We start from the raw sequence: 16,010 nt of genomic DNA on the forward strand, positions 1-16,010 counted from the left end.
GGCCCCCTGCTGTGCTCGGGCTGTCCTGGCCACGGCTTCGCTTGGGGCCGTGGTGGGCAGCGGCTCCCTTCCATTCATTCTTTTCTGGTGGGGTGTGGGGTGTCTTTTCTAAATATTTAACTGAGTTAAAATTTGTATAACACACAAGTAACCATTTTTACGTGTACAGTGCAGTGGCATTTGGGACATTCACAATGTTGTGCAACACCATCTCTTGTCTAGTTCCAAACATGTCATCATCCCAGAAGGAGCTCCTTGCGTGACTCCACTCACATGAAGGAGCTAAAGCAGTCAGCCCCATAGAACCCGAGAGTAGAAGTGTTGACAGGGGAGAGGGAAACAGGCAATTGCTATTCAACTGGCAGAAAGTTTCAGGTATGGGGCTTCCCTACAATAGTAGACTGTACTCCTACATTTTTATTAAGAGGATAGATCTTATGTTAAGAGATCTCACGTTACCACAAGAAAAACAAAGGAAAATCGCTTACTCATTAAGCAGTCACTCCCTAGTGCCCCCTGCCCCCAGCCCCTGACCTACTTTTTTGTCTCTGAATTTGCCTCCTCTGGACATTTCACATAAACGGGATCAGAAAGCAGGTGGCCTTTTGCATCTGGCTCCTTCCACTCGGCACCATGTTTTCGAGGTGCACCCACGTTGCAGCAGGCGTCAGCTCTCCACCCCTTTCCTGGCTGAGGGGATACGCTGTTGTGTGGGTCCACGCGGTTCATTTCTCCATTCATCCGCTGGAGGACCTTTGGGTTGCTTCCACCTTTGGCTCTTGTGAATAATGCTGCCGTGGACACACATGTACGCGTATTTGCTGGGGTACCTGTTTCTTCCCTTCACCCTTGGCTCGTACCACTCTCCTCATCACCATTTTTTCCAAACCAGAAATCCAGTGCACCTGGTCGGTGTGTATGTTTAGGGGGAAAGTCTGTTCAGGGAACCATTCTGTCTCGTGCTGCCTCTGCTGCATGTCTCCTCCTCTCCAAGCCTTTTTCGTCCTTCATCGCCTGGGCCGCTTACTTGGTGATTAATCCCATTTTGTCTTCAGGTAGTTAGTGTGTGGTTTGCGTGTCTTGTGTCCACAGTGAGGACCCTTACATCAAGGTCTCTCTTGGGCTTTCGCTGACTCAGGTGACCCATGCAGTCCCAAGCAGCTCCTAGATCCCTGCCTGCTGGTGACTGACCCCCCGCTCTCCTCTGTCTCCCCTTTGCAGATGACGTGCTGACTAAAGATGCGGGTGAGTGTGTGATCTGCCTGGAGGAGCTGCTTCAGGGGGACACGATAGCCAGGCTGCCCTGCCTGTGCATTTATCACAAAAGGTACGAGAGGGCCGGCAGGGCCAGCTTAGCTGCACCCCAGACCCCAGAGGGCCCCTTCCCTGTGCGTGGGGGGAGAGAAGGGCAGACTGTCACTAGCCACCCCGTCCCCCAGCACTCTGAGTGGAGTCGAGGCAGAGGTCAGCAGGTGGGGAGTTCTGGACGTGCTGAGCGCAGAGCCTGGGTGGTGGGCCCGACGGGGAGGCCTGTGGAGCCCCTGCCCCCTGGAAGGTTGAGCCCCCGTCCATCTCTGTGAGCCCCTCTGCTCCAGTGTGCAGACCCTGGTCTGGTGGGGGTGTGGTGGTCAGCACAGAGGGGTGTGCTGGCTGCCCTGGCCCCGCCCCTCCTCCCCAGAGGCCCAGCAGGCAGGAATAGCCACTACCTGTGGGCCCCAGTGCTGCGAGCGGCTATAATTAGCAGGACTGAGATTCGCCCTCAGGCTCCAGCATGAGCCTCATTCTTGTTTCCAACTGGAAAGAAGACACCTCCTTACCCAGGACAGGAGGACGCTCTGTGCTGCCCGCGGCCTCCACCTGTTCTCGGCCCCTGGAGCCCCAGAGCTGCTTCCGGACACACAGGCTTTTCCAAAGCCTGACTCACGGGGCCACTGGCCACGGGGCAGCACGTGGGTGTGGCTGGTGTCAGAAAGGCGCAAGTGAGGCCTAAGGGGAGGGGGTCTTGGCCTGGGCGCAGCACCCAGCGCTCCAGTGTCCCAGGGAAGCATTGACCAGAGCCAGAAGAAGGGAATCTTCAGCTCTGGGAGAGACTTATGCAAATGATCTGTCTGGTTCCTGTTTTGAAAATACCCAGATGTTTTACAGAAAGCTGTCTTGGGCCAATTTCTGTTCCCTCTCTGTTCAGACAGTGCTTTCTGTAAACACTAGAGACCAGGATTTCCCCGCTGGCCTCTTGTCTGGCTCTCCTGAGCAAAGACACCAAGCCACAGGGCCAGTCCTCCCCTGGCCCACCTGCTCCAGGAAGGAGGACTAGATGCTGGCTGCCCACCACAGCCAGCCAAGCCAGGCAGAGCCTGGGGGCCTCCTGAGAGGGAGACTAGGGAGGGAGCCTCAGGCTGCTCCTGTGACTCCGGAGAGGGCTTGCTCAGGGCCGTGACCAGCCTGCCGGGGCTTTGTTCCCACTTCTTTGCCCTTTAAGCCTTGGAGATAGTTGACTGGCTGCCCTGGGCAGCCCCCCACTCTCACCCTCTGACCCCTAGCTGTTGCCGTCCTCCTGGGCTCCGTGCCCCTGAGGCCTTGTCCCTCGCGAGGGCACACTCCCTGCCTCCTGCAGTGCCTAGGTCCAGCCCAAGCCCGTAAGCACTGCACCGGGACTCCGGCTGTGCCAGGTTCCCCCTGGGTGTCCTCCCTCCTGCTAGCAGACAGTGGGTATGTGGGGTCCCCGCAGGTGAGCGTCAGGCATTCCTGACGCTTGGAGCTAGCCCCCAGGGAGCGGCCTGGCCAGCCGGTGATGTGTCTCCCTTGCCGTCTCCCCTCAGTTGCATAGACTCATGGTTTGAAGTGAACAGATCTTGTCCAGAACACCCCGCGGACTGACTCCTCGCTTGCTGGGCTCGCTTGCTGACTCCTCTCAAAGGTGAGCCCGTGGTTGGGGTCGCGTTGCTCTGGGGCCTGGAGGCGGAGAGGGGGGCTGAGCTGCCCTCACGGCACCCCACGCCCCGCCTCCCCCGGCCAAGAGGGGTCGGGGGTGAGGGGAGCATCTCAGCAGCAGGGGTTCCGTGAGGTGGGGAGGGTTCCTGGGAAGGATGAGAGTCCAGACTCGCACGTTGCGAGGAAGAACCTGCCAGGTAGAGGAAGGTGAGTTGGGGGAAGGCCCCTCGTGTTCCCCGTGTCTAGGGCGAATCTCCCCGAGGAAGGTTCAGGAAGGTCCCTTGGAAAGTGCTGGGCAGGAGAAGCAGCACAAGCCCTGGGACAGGATGCTGCTTTGCACCCCAGCTGTGCCTCGTGCTTGCTGGGGGGCCGGGGCAGGTCCTTGCCCCTCGGTGGCGTGGGTGTCTCTGCTGCTTCTTTGGGGACGGGATAATCTCGCTTGCGTCCCCACGTGGACAGCACACTCATTGGACAAGACCGAGTGTGGGACGGCGCCTCATTCCCTGCAGCGCTTGTCAGCAGTCAGCGCTTGGCTGGTTCTTCCCGCCTGCACCCACCGCCCTCACCCCCTTCCAGATGAATCTGAGGCCTCCAGGCCAGACCTGGGGCCCCGCCACCCAAGTCCCTGTTTGCACAGCAGACCAGCACAACCAGCTTTCTCCCGAGATGCGCACATGTGCTCCCCTGTCACCGTCGTCCAACCCCAGTTTCTCCCGCAGGCGCCCTGCTTTACTGCTGACCATTCTCTCCTGTCCCCATCCTAGCTGGCCCTCTCGAGTTCTGGGCTGGCACTCTTCTGTTTTCTGCCAAATGAGAAACCAAAACCCACCTCACCTCACGTGAATCCAAGGGTTTGGGGGCCTCTTTTGCGCTCTCTCTCCTCTCTCTCTCCTTCTCCCTCTTTCTCTCGGGGCCTCTTTTGCGCTCTCTCTCTCTCTCTCTCTCTCTCCCTCTCTCCCTCCCTCTCCCTCTTTTTCTCGTTTTTTGTTTTCTTTTGTTCTTTGTTAGGTTTATTTTATTTATTCCAAGTAAACTCCCAGAACAGCTGATGATGTCAAACTATTCAGGGACATTTGCCCTTTTTACCTTCACCTCAAAAACTGAGGACGTGGGGTGAAGAAAAGGCGAGGGGAAGCGTGAGGCAGAGGGAATGGAGCTTGGTGCTGGCTGCAAGTCCAAATTCCCGGCATGATGTTTGGCTTCGGGGCCCCCAGACCGGAACCACAGGTGCCCCTGCCCGGCCTCAGCGGGATGCACGCGGCTGGCCTCGGCCCGATGGAGCACGACTTACATCTTACGGTCCCCACAGGGACAGCCAGGCCCCCGTTCCTGAGAGGAGGCTTCGGACACTGGGGCAGAGCTGAGCTGGGGACACCAGTGGGAACAGGGCACCCCTCCTGCACTGACTTCCAGAGAATGGTTCTCCCTTTCTCCCTGAGGACACCAGATTGAATGAGAGCGAGTTTGAGAGAAGAAAGAATCACCCAATATCCTTCCCCTCATCCTCATCTCAGGAGGGAAAGGGCATTTTCTTTTTCACCTTTGAAAGGCGTTGTGGGTCTGTCTCTAAAGTGTTTACAAAAAAAAAAAATTATAAAAAAAAAATGTCTAGTGTCGACTGGTGTTTTCCCTCGTGATGTTTACAGATTGCCGTCTGCTGCCCGGCCAGAACCCGCTCAGTGACAAAACGACCAGAGCCGGGTTCTCGCCACTCGCAGAGCAGAGCTCACAGCCCTCCCGTGCCCGGCACCCGGCGGTCTCTCCATCAACCGCTCTGCCTTGGTTTTTTTTGTTGTTGTTGTTTGGTTGGTTTTTTTCCCCAATTTTCTGGCTTGGTTTTGCACTTTTCTCCCCTTGGGACCCTGATATCTTGACTTCATTGCCAAAAACCAACCCACTGAGGACCTTCTCCCCCCCTCCTTTCCATTTCTCCTCCCCTCTTCCCTCCTGGTTCTGGTCAGTTCAGAGGATTTAACAATCACAAGTGTCCTGCAAAAATGCCTGAACGTTTTTCTTAGACCCTTGTGGATTTTTTTTTTTCCAGAAAACCTAGACAAACAAAAGACTTATTAAAGGGATATGTACAGCTGCCCCTGTTTTCAGGCATTCTGTTTGAGAACATTCTAGCCATTGATGTTCACATGTGGCATCAGCCCCTGCAAGATAGGTTTCTGTATTTATATTTTAAAATACAAAAAAAAAAAACCTTATAAAATGTTTAAAAATACGTTCAAAGCTGGGGGAAAAGGCTTTCTTCATTAGTCAAGGTGTTTTGATATGGTATTAAAATAATGTCTAATAAAAGATGCACTGTGTGACTTCATTTTAATCAAGTATTGTTACACAATCAAGAAATGGGCGTTGACGGTCTGTCCCCTGCTCCCTTGCCTACCTCCTTAGCCTTCCTTCAGGCTAGCATCGGGGCTACAGGTGTGTGATGTGGTTCTCAGCGATCACGCCCGGGTGAGGGAACGTGGCAGGTCAGGCCGGAGTCCCGCAGCTTTACGACCCATTCAAGCCTCGTGGAATCTATCTGCCATCAGCTGTGGAGTGGTCGTGACAGAACTCTTCTGGAAAGATCTGCAGGGCAAAGACCTTGCAGCGGATGGAGGCTGCAAGGATGCGGGTTCTTCCAGGCACTGGCCCAGACCGCCCCCCGCCCAATCCCTGGCTCCCCATTCCACACCCTGCCCTTCCTGTTGCTCTGGCCACATCTCAGTGCTGACTCATGGGCATCCTTCATTGAGGCCCAGAATGAGGCCCTGGTTTGGGGCTGAGCCAGCTCAGAGCCCTTGAACTAGAACCAGCCACTCAGGGCTCACACGAGTTGGCACACCGTGGGCTGGGTGGGAAGCTCAGGGCAGCAGGTAGCAGTGCCCACCTGGCGCCTCTGTCCCTGTGCCAGACCGGCTCCCGGAGCGGCATTCCAGAGCCTCCTGCAGAGCCTGTGAAGAAAGCTGTGGAGGAAGACGCCTGCTCCGCCCCTTCTCGGGCCTCCTGTGTGCTGCTGCCTCTATGGGCTCTGACCCCACCAGGCCCAGGCTCTGCAGTTGTCTTCTGTCAGACACTTGCTGAAGCACCTGCTCTGTACAAGGGCATTGCAGGCTGGTGGGCAAATCTGAGCCAAGGCACTGGCACGCTCAGCATTTCAGAGAAGTACTCAAGAGGAGTTTGTGGGTCTGAGCTTGTCGGGTAGTGACCCGGGGTACCCGCAGTCGCCATGGTGGCAAAAACCTGGGCTCTAAACTGTCTGTATGGGGCTCCTTTGCCTGGCAGAACCACGCTGGGGAAAGGACTTCATCTGAACTTCAGATGCCCCACACGTGAAGTGGGAACAAAGTCACGCGGCTCAGAGGCCACCGTGAGGGTCAGAGGATCTGCCCAGAAGCCCCTGGCACGTGCACAGCAGGCTCGCTCGTGGCTTTGTCACCGCAAAGAGCACTGTTCTATTCACAGCACCTCCTGCTTCTGCCTGGCAACTATGTCTGCCTGTTCTATATTTAATTCCTCCAGCAAAGCTGGCCCTGAGGATCTCCTTGCCTGACCCCTGGGCCTGCAGGCAGAGGAGGCCTCTGTGCCCACCTCGGTGGCTTAGGCCTGGCAGCCTTGGCAGCGCCCTGGGTGAGCTGAGGGGTCGAGCTGGGTTGGGGCAGGGCTGGAGCCCACGCCGGCTGCTATTCCAGGCTCCTGGGGCTGGTGCCTATCCCACCCCCAGCGACTTCACTCCCACCTGGCACACTGCAGCCCTCTGCTGGTTGCCGTCTCCTCCAAATTCAGACCCAGACTGCCAGCTCCTGGGCGGGGGTAGGACCGGGGTTGTCCGGGCTTTCCAGATGAAACTGGTGTCTGTCATCCTCCATCCCAACAGCTCTCCTCAACTCTGCCTTTCCGGGAGGGGAGGGAATTGGCAGGCACTGGGAGGTGGGTTCCACCCACTCCCTCTGCTAAGGGCCCAGCACACGTGAAGGGGAGGGGGCTTCCTGGAAAGGGGCACCTCACTAAAACCAGTCATCTAGGAGCCATTTAATGGTGTCGAGGTTTTTAGGTCCTTATTCCTAGGGAATAGATGCTGAATTATGTAGGTGAATGATGTCAACAAATTTGTAACTCAATTCCAAATGGTTCCCCAAAAAATACAGCACGAAGCAAGTAAGGCAAAAATATTCATTGTTGAATCTTCAGTGGCTAGTATTTCAGTGAACAGTGTACTTGTTCTTCCAACTGTCCTGCGTGTTCGGAGTTTTTCCTAGTAAAGAATTGTGGGGAAGTGGCCATTTGCTGAACACCTACTAGTTGCCAGGCACTGAGGGGCACATCAGAGACAAGCCCTGCCCTGTAGGGGAGGAGCCTGCCCCTGCAGAATGCTGCCCCGGGGGGCTGCTGGTGGTGGGCTGCCTGCGTGGAGGGGAGGGCACTGGTGGCTGATGGTTAGATGGTTCGAGTCCGCTTTATTGGGTGCTTGTGGGGGAGGGCCCATGGGACTTGCCCCACACCACCCCCTGGCACATCCAAGGGACAGAAATGTCACAGAGGAGCGAACTCAGCGCTCAGCCCCAAGTTAGCAGAAAGGAGGGGTTCCAAGAACTGAGCTGGTCTCAGGAGCCAGAGGGGCTGCCTGAACAGCTGAGGGGAGAGGTGGGGAGGGGCGGAGGGAGTGGAGGCAGGGAAGGAGCTCAGAGGTGGCTTGGGAGAATGGGAGTGAGGCGAGATGGAGTGTGCCCCTGGCTCCCCTGCGCCCCTCGCCCAGCCCTTTTCCTAAGGGCCAAGGCCTTGGGGTGAGGGAGATGGGCCTGCACTAGAGGCTCCTGGGACCTGCAGGGGCGTGGAGAGCTTAGAGACTGGTTTCCAGGACTCCAGACACCTGCTAGACCCTGGGAAGTGGGGGGCCCAGAGCTGAGAGCTGCAGGTCCCTGCAGAGGTGAGTGTTGGGCACCACTGCCCCAAGCAGATACTGGTGTCTAAGCTCTGAGGTGTCGGGCGCCCTCTCGTGGGCTTAGGGGGAACAACTGCCAGGTACCCCGGACAAGGTCCTCTGATCAGGAATCCTGACCGAGGCAGGAGCAGGCCCCAGGGTGGACTGAGCCTGAGGTTGAGGCAAAAAAGCTGGTAGTATAATACATCACACTGTGGAGAGGTGTGGTACCAGGAAAATCACTTCCATTTGCAATGGTTGGTAGCAGCCACTTGAAGGACATGTTCAGAATGTTCTAGAGTACACTTGGGGCTCAGTGGGGGAGTCTGCGGTAAGTGACGATGGACATGGGGAAGTCCTTAGGCCCTGGGGCTCTGAGGGGCAGAGCAGCTGCCCTCCTCAGGCTGCAGCAAGTCAGAGGGCAGGCCCGGGATGAGGGACGAGGACGTCACCAGCCAAAGGACAAAGAACTTGGAGGAGGTGGGGCGGGCAGGCACAGGGGTTCATTCACAGGTGCTGCCTGCTCATCTCCAGACAACTGCACGTGGGGTTCAGGTTTATTTTGGGGGTCTATGAGTGTGGAGCGGAAGGTCCCTTCCCCCACCAGCAAAGGAGCATTCCTGTCACCAGGCAGATGGAGTTGGGCTATAGGTGCTGGGGCCCCCAGCCTTTGTTCTCCTGCCCTGGCAGTGGGGAGCTGGAGGGGGGTCGTCCTAGTTTTTGGGGTGACTGACCCACACCACCTTACAGGATGCGTAAGCGAGCAGAGAGGAAGCAGCTGCACCGGGAATGACCCTGAGCCATTTACTGGACCAAAGGCTCCGGAGGCCAGCAAGAGGGCCAGGGAGAAGACGGCCGACCAGGCTTCTCCCTCCTCTCTCTGGCCTTGGCTGGGATGAAAGGGCTAGCGGGCTGGCGAAGACCCCTGCAGGGTCCAGGCAAAGGCAGAGCTGTTCCATGGCAGGAAAACAGGTTCTGGAACGGGAGGTGCCACTCTCTGGGGGCTTGTGGGCCAGGTGCTCCGAGCCCCTCACAGCACCTTGCCTGGGTTCATGAGGCCTCGGGGGTCCAGCGTGGCCTTGAGCTGCCGCATGGTCTCAATGCCCACCGTGCCCACCTCCTCCTGCAGCAGCTGCCGCTTGCCCAGGCCGATGCCATGTTCCCCTGTGCACGTGCCACGGAGTGCCAGTGCTCGCCTGGGAAGCAGCGGGAAGAGGTCCTCAGCGGGTGCCCCTCCCACTTCCCTCAGCTCTCCCCCACCCTGCTTCCCGCTTTGCCCTTACCTGACCAGCTGCTCTGCAAAGGCCTTGACCCTGAGGAGCTCCTCGTGGTCCTCCGGGTCTACCACCAGGATGCAGTGGAAATTGCCGTCACCCACGTGCCCAACTATGGTTCCTGGGGGCCCAGAGGACACAGCTGCTGCCCCAGCCCTGCCCCCACCCTCCCACCGCGCCCCGCATGGGGCAGGCAGAACCTGTGAGTCCCGAGGCCTGCAGGTCCTCCTTGGTCTGCACCAGGATCTCCGGCAGCCGGGAGATGGGCACACACACGTCGGTGGAATAGCCCTGAGTCGGGGCAGGCCGGTGAGCTTCCCTCCCTCACCCAGCCTGCCCGGGAGGTAAGGGGTCAAGGGTACGAATGGGCTCGGGGTGCTCGGCCTCTCACATGAACGTGCCTGCTGTCTCTAAGCCTCAGTTTCCCTGTGCAACAAGGCGACTGGCCCGGCTAGGCTCCCAGGGCTCTCATCCTGCTCCCCACCCCCCGCTACCGTGCAGGCCCCCCAGCACCTGGAGCCCAGCCTCCCCTTCCGCTTCACCACCTCTTCCTCCAGGAAGCCTGCCTTCTGTGTCCACACTGCCCCTCCTTGGTCCCTGCACCCAGGGCCTGGCTCGGGGCAGGGGCTCCCTCCCGAGGATTTAGCAGTCCTGCCTGCCGGGGCCTCTGCCTGCTGCCCTGGACAATAGGGCAGTAGGCTGAGGAAAGGCTCCCGTGTCCACCCCAGCCCGCTCACCTTGCAGCCCGGCCGCAGCGCCAGGGCAGCGTACCAGGCGTTGTGCCGCGCTGCCCAGAGCCGGCTGCGGTCCTCCGCCTCCTTGGCCCAGGAGAAGTGAGAGCCTCCATTGTGCCGGATGATCTCCTCTGTCGGGGGCGGGGGGTTGACACCAGGCCCTACTCTGGGGCAGCCCAGGCCCCGCCCCGCCCCGCCCACAGCACCCCAGCACACCTGTGCGCTGCACCTGCTCTGCCAGCGCCTGCTCGGAGCCGTGGAACTCGAGGAAGAGCGTGGGCGCCACGCAGCAGTTCAGCTTGCTATGCCTGTTGCAGGCATCCATCATGACGTCATCCAGGAACTCTGGGACCAAGGAGAAGCCACGTGAGGTGACGCGTGGCCTTCAAAGGGGAGCCCACCTGGACGGCCCAATCCCAGGCTCACCAATGCGGGCCACGGGCACTGCGGCCTGGAGGATGTGTACGGTGCTGTCCACGGCCGCCTGGACGCTGGGGAAGGCACAGGTGGCAGCCACCGTGGCCTCAGGGACAGGGTGCAGGCGCAGTGTGGCGGCCGTGATGAGGCCCAGCGTCCCCTCGGAGCCCACAAACAGCCCGGTGAGGTTGTAGCCAGCTGCGCTCTTCCTGGGTCCCCGGGGACATGAGGTAGGTGAGTGCCCAGGCCACGTGACGACGGATTTCTGGCCAGAAGCCAGGTGGGGAGCTGAGCCTGAGGTCTGGGCTCACCCGCCTCTGTGCAGACTGCCACCCAGGCAGCCGTTTCCTGGCACAGCCCAAATAGGCCTCCGGACCACCAGCTTTGGCCCACAGGGCAGTTTCATGACCCCGCCTCTCCAGGAGGCCCCCGTCGCCGCCAGTAGAGGGCGCTCACCGGAAGTGACGTCCCGGGCCCGCGGTGTGAAGCAGCCGCCCTCCCGGCAGCACCACCTCCAGGTTCAGCACGTTGTCGCGCATGGTGCCGTAGCGCACAGCGTTGGTGCCCGAGGCGCCGGTGGCCACCATGCCGCAGAGAGAGGCGTCTGCACCTGGGTCTGGAGGGCAGAGGGCAGGCAGAAGGAAGCCTGGGGCGGGTGCCCGTGGGCAGAGGGGTCCCGCCAAGCCCCAGAAACACCCCTGCCACCAGGGAGCCCTCCAGGCCCAGGAAAGTCCTGGAGCCCCAGCCTACCCACAGGGAACCAGAGGCCGCTGTCGCGCAGGTGGGAGTTGAGGACTTTGCGGGTGACGCCGGGCTCCACCACCACGGAGAAGTCTTCCGGATTCAGCTCCAGGATTCGGTCCATGTGGGTCAGGTTGACACAGACGCCGCCCTGGCAGAGGGCGTTCAAGCGGTTACTGACCTAGATCTTTCGCCAGGACACAGCCCCCAGGACCCCAGCTCGAGGCCGACCTCCCAGCAGCCAGACCAGAGCCCCGGGATGGCAGGTAAGGAGGGCTGGACCTGGCCAGCCAGGCTGGTGTGGTGGAGGAGGCAGCTGCCGGTGTGACAAGTGTGGTGGGACTAGAGCCTGGCCAGGGGAGTTGTCCACCCACCATACATACCTGCACGGCACAGACTCCACCCTCAAGCCCGGTGCCCGAGCCGAATGGGATGATGGGCACGCCTTGGCCATAGCACAGGGCTGCCAGCCGGCTGACCTGCTCCACATTCTGGGGCCACACCACGGCGTCCGGAGGTTGGCACCTGGAACCAGACCCTCAGCAATGTAGGGGTGTGTGGTACCCTCTGGTCCTGCTCAAGTTTGAAGATATGGCAGGGCCTGAGGCTGCACAGTGGGCGAGGGGCAGAGAACACCCTTCTGGGGGCATAGAGGAGAGGTGGAGGATGCCAGATCACCCAAAAACAGATGGCGGGGGTTGAGGGGCAGAAGATAACCCAGGACCCTCACTCCCAGCCAGGGGTTCTGATGCAGGGGAGTGGCGGAGCCCACCTGTGCATTGACTCATCGTGCCCGTGCTGCTCCCGGACCACAGCAGCAGTAGTCACATGGGGGCTCCCCACAACTGCCTTCAAAGCCTCCACAAAGCCCTCGCTGAGTTCACCCTGCAGGGGAGAAACACATTGGCAGGGTCACTCAAAGATACCTGGGGCCACCTGGCCAGTGGGAGGGGTGGGAGTGGGGGTTCCATTGCCTGTGAACAGAGGCACCCACACCCCTACCCCGCTTCGGCCGGGGGCTCGTAGGGCTCTTGGAGCCCTTCTGGGGATTTCTTCCCATTTTACAGATGAGGAAAAGAAGCCAGCAAGTCCAGGACAGGGCCTGGCCTAGAACCCAGCTCCTTGCCTCCCAGGCATTCTTTCAAAATGTGTGTGTATTCCGGGCCCTCAAAGGGGTGCCCTAGAGTCCACAAATCTTTCAGTTGACACCCCCCAGCCCCACTCATGGCAGCTGTGAGGGCTTCGGCCCAGCGCACTGAACACCCACATTTGACCTGGGGTGAGCCCAGCGAGCCTCTGCTCAAGGTCTCCTGGTGCTGGGGCAGCACAGAGTCTGGCCGGAACTCGGCATCAGGGGCCCCCCACCCTCTAAGGGGCTCCTCTCCTCCCACCTACCTGAGTCCCCCTGGAGCAGTAGCCCCTCCAGGGGAACATCCCCCAAGTTGCAGCCCGGAGCAGGCTGGCCATAGCTGGGCAACAGCCGGTGACCACCCCAGCCTATTGGTTGTGCTGGGGGCAGGGCTGCTTAAGGTGGCACGGCCTTAAGGTGGCCCTGCCAGCCCTTGCTGAGTCAGTACTTCTTAAAGGAGAGGTGAGGCTTACTGAGCACAAAGGGAAACAGAACAGCCGCCACTTCCTGGCTTAAGACTATGCAGTGGCTTCTTGTGGTCCGAATACCCAGAGCTCCAGCAAGGCTCAGGGGCTTGGGACACACCCTTGATTTTTCTCACCCTGCAAGTCCCAGCTCCAGTGTCACAGTTAGAGTAGGCTATGAGGAGGAAAGCACAGGGAGGCTCTTGGGGGTTAGGATGGGGGTAGGGCAGTAAGGCAAGCCAGGAAGACTTCCTGGAAGAGGAGTGCTAAGGATGAGCAGCAGTTTGCCAGATCAGCCAAGGAAAAGACTGTCGCATCCCTTTGTCTCCACTCTCCCACTGGGCATATCCCAGGATCGAGGGGAGTGAGGTGGCTGCTGCTCTTGAAAGTATTCCAAGCTCTGTTTTCCTCCCACAGCAAATTTGAAGAAGCATGTTGCTAACATTACTGAGATAAAGCTATTTCTGGCTTTGTTTTTCTTCCCAGTCAAACCAGGAATACAAACTCCTACTTGGGTCCTTCTCCCCAACCACATTTGAATGAGCCCACATTTCCATTCTCAGTGTGTTGCTTAACTGGCTTATCTCAAAAATCATCTCTTTTACAGTTGGTTAGTTCAAATCAAGATCCAGGGAAAGTCCACAGAATGTATTTGGTTAATGTGTCTCATAAGCGTCTTAATCTAGAACAGTTTCCCTCTCCCCCATTCTTCCATGACATTTATTTGTAAAAGAAACTGGGTCACTTGTTCTGTAGAATTTTCCGCATTCTGTTTTTGGATGATTGTATCCTTGTGAGATTCTGTACTTCTTGTAAACTGTTACATCTAGATGTGGTACTGTCTAATACACTTGCTGAACTGATAGCAATGTTCTGTATCTGTGCTTTCCAATATGGTAGCCGTTAGCCACATGTAGCTGTTGGTACTAGAGGTATCTATGGATGGAGGAGAGATGCCAGGTAGAGTTTTGTGGCAAACCCTAAAAAGAAGAGCCATGATAGAGATTCCTAAGGTTCTGGAGCAGGGTCATGACATCTGCAACAGAGACCTACACACTATACAAAAAAACTGCCCTGGCCTACTACTGGGTCCTGGTTAAGATGGTGAGTGTGACCACAAGGTACCATTGAGTGATCATGTGGCCAGAGCTGGCTGTCATGACCTGTCTTCTATCAGACCCACCAAGTCATAAAGTCAGGCAGGTCCAAAACAAAAAGGGGAGCAAGAAAATTGGGCACAAGCAGGGCCGGAGGGCAAAGTCAGCTGCATGAGTAGGTGGCCCAGACCCCCATGTCACCCACCATTGCTTGGCCAGTACCTTTCCCGCAGCTCACACCTACAGCCGTATGGGGGAACTCTTATGACCAGCTGATGGAGGAGGAAAAAGTTCAAGCTTGATTCGTGAATGGATTGGCTCAATATGAGGGTTTGAGCTGAACATGGACTGTTGTACTACAGCCCCACTTGGGAGTAACCCTGAGATCCTCCCGATTGGCAGAGCTCCAGGCCATGCACCTAGTCATCCCCTTTTGTAGAAAGAAAAGGGGTCCAATAGAAGAATATATATGGGCCCATGGGCAATGGTGAATGGCTTGGCTGGTTGGTCAGGGGCCTATGAGGAGATTGGAACATCAGGGTCAAGGAGGTTTGGAGAAGCGGCACATAGATGGATCTTGAGGACCAGACACAAAGTGAGGTCTTTATAGCACACGTATCATATGTTAACGCCCACCAGAGAGCATCTACCATGGAAGAGACTAAACCAAGTAAACAGCGTGATTCAGCCAGCAGTCATCGGCCAGCCGCTGTGAAAGACCCCCCCAGCGCTGGCACAATGGCAGTAGGCGAGAGGCTAGTAACAGGTCCACCAGCATAGACACGCACTCACTAAGGCTGACCTAGCTACTGCCACTGCTGAGTGTTCACCCTACAGCGACACTGAATCTGCCACATGGCACCATTCCTCAGGGAGACCAGCCAGCCACTTGGTAACAAGTTGACCACGTCAGACCCTTTCCACTCTGGAAAGGGAGCAATTTATCTTGACTGAAATCAATGCAGTACATATTACGCGTATGGGGTAGCCTCTCCTGCCTGCATGGCCTCAGCCAGCACCAGCATCTGAAGGCTCACACAGTGTTTGACCCACCGACATGGTATATCACATACCATCCCCTCAGGCCAAGTGATCCACTTTTTAGCAAAGGCGGGCGCAGTAATGGGCAGATGACCATGGGATCCACTAATCCTAATGTCTACCTCCCCATCCTGTGGCCGCCGACCTGACAGAGCAATAGAAGGAATGGCCTTTGGAAGGAACAGCTAACATTCCAGCTCGGAGACACATCAACTCAACCAGAGTGCCCAAAGAGGAAGATATTTTCATATGATTAATGGATAAAGGGTGAGTATCCAAATTATTTTTACCTTTTTATTTCAAAATAATTTCATTTATTTATTTATTTTTGTTAAAAATATTTATTTATTTTATTTTATTTATTTGACTGCACCAGGTCTTAGTTGTGGCATGTGGGATCTGTAGTTGAGGCAAACTCATAGTTGCGGCATGTGAGATCTAGTTCCCTGACCAGGGATCGAACCCAGGTCCCCTGCATTGGGAGCGCGAAGTCTTAGTCACTGGACCACCAGGGAAGTCCCTCAAAATAATTTTAGACTTACAGAAAAGCTGCAAAAATAGTACAGAAAGTTTCTGTATACCCTTCACTTAGTTTTCACTAATGTTTACATTATACATAACCACAGTACAATTATCAAAACTAATTAGTAAAATACTAATTGATACAATTAGAGAATTGGTACATTACTAAACTGCAAATTTGATTTCACCCGTTCTTCCGCTAATGTCCTCTGGTTTTCTGGGGTGTTAGCTGTCTTGTCTCCTTCATCTCCTACAATCTGTGACAGTTCTTCAGTCTCTCCTTGTCTTTCTGACCTTGACGTTTTGAGGAGTATGGATCAGTTACTGTATTGAACGTTCCTCAGTGTGGGTTGTCTGATGTTCTCTCACGAGTAGATGGAGGCCATGCATTTTTGGCAAGAATACTACAGAAGTGTTGTTCCCTTCTCAATATATCATATCAGCAGTGTAAGGGGTCAGTATGTCTTATTACTGATGGCAATAGCCTGGATCATTGAGTTTAGTTCATGTCTGTGGTGTTTCTGCGCTGTGAAGTTACTCTTTTTCTCTTTGTAGTTAATGAATATACCAGGGTAGAAAGTTTAAGGCTGCAAATATCCTGTTTCACCTCACTTTTCACTCATGATTTGTAGCATCCATTGGTGGACCTTGCCTGCCTTCATTGTTGTCATGGTGTTCTAACAGTGATTTTCTATGTCTCTTATTTCTTCGATATTATTTAGTTAGAATTATTCTCTAAGGAAGAGCC

General features: G+C 56.6%; 2 protein-coding genes across 5 annotated transcripts in view; one reads left to right on the top strand and one right to left on the bottom strand.

Moving 5' to 3' along the window:
• The window catches only part of ZNRF1 (zinc and ring finger 1), a 99,587-nt gene extending 94,379 nt beyond the window's left edge, over window positions 1–5,208 (top strand). The window contains exons 3-5 of one of the 2 annotated variants that reach the window (XM_060000438.1): window positions 1,222–1,327; window positions 2,820–2,917; window positions 4,241–5,208. In XM_060000438.1, the coding sequence (XP_059856421.1) occupies window positions 1,222–1,327; window positions 2,820–2,877 (164 nt within the window). In that variant the 3' untranslated portion in view covers window positions 2,878–2,917; window positions 4,241–5,208. The remainder of the gene's footprint in view (window positions 1–1,221; window positions 1,328–2,819; window positions 2,918–4,240) is intronic. The other variant, XM_060000439.1, reaches the window with a different exon arrangement.
• Window positions 5,209–8,843: 3,635 nt separating this feature from the next.
• On the bottom strand, window positions 8,844–12,497 carry LDHD (lactate dehydrogenase D). Of its 3 annotated transcripts, none has more exons than XM_060000839.1 (11): window positions 12,405–12,497; window positions 11,782–11,894; window positions 11,393–11,534; window positions 11,019–11,160; window positions 10,725–10,884; window positions 10,278–10,342; window positions 10,068–10,196; window positions 9,855–9,982; window positions 9,318–9,408; window positions 9,127–9,238; window positions 8,844–9,039 (listed from the first exon to the last, which is right to left on the bottom strand). In XM_060000839.1, exons 1-11 carry the CDS (start codon window positions 12,474–12,476, stop codon window positions 8,874–8,876), a joined length of 1,320 nt encoding a protein of 439 aa, XP_059856822.1. In that variant the 5' UTR covers window positions 12,477–12,497; the 3' UTR covers window positions 8,844–8,873. The 3 variants fall into 3 exon arrangements, with proteins under 3 accessions (XP_059856822.1, XP_059856821.1, XP_059856820.1); XM_060000838.1 differs by having other exon boundaries at window positions 9,127–9,184; window positions 10,278–10,477; XM_060000837.1 differs by having other exon boundaries at window positions 10,278–10,477.
• Window positions 12,498–16,010: the final 3,513 nt, after the last annotated feature.

The sequence above is a fragment of the Delphinus delphis genome, chromosome 20 (genome assembly GCF_949987515.2).
Source record: "Delphinus delphis chromosome 20, mDelDel1.2, whole genome shotgun sequence".
Classification (NCBI taxonomy): Eukaryota; Metazoa; Chordata; class Mammalia; order Artiodactyla; family Delphinidae; genus Delphinus; species Delphinus delphis.

Excerpts from the sequence above, each read along its gene's own strand:
- LDHD (XM_060000837.1), bottom strand. The coding sequence starts at position 12,476 with ATGGCCAGCCTGCTCCGGGCTGCAACTTGGGGGATGTTCCCCTGGAGG. Across the intron at positions 10,197-10,277 it reads AGTGCCCGTGGCCCGCATTG|AGTTCCTGGATGACGTCATG; the intron begins GTGAGCCTGGGA and ends CCTTGGTCCCAG. Across the intron at positions 9,409-9,854 it reads CGCTGCGGCCGGGCTGCAAG|GGCTATTCCACCGACGTGTG; the intron begins GTGAGCGGGCTG and ends GCCCCGACTCAG.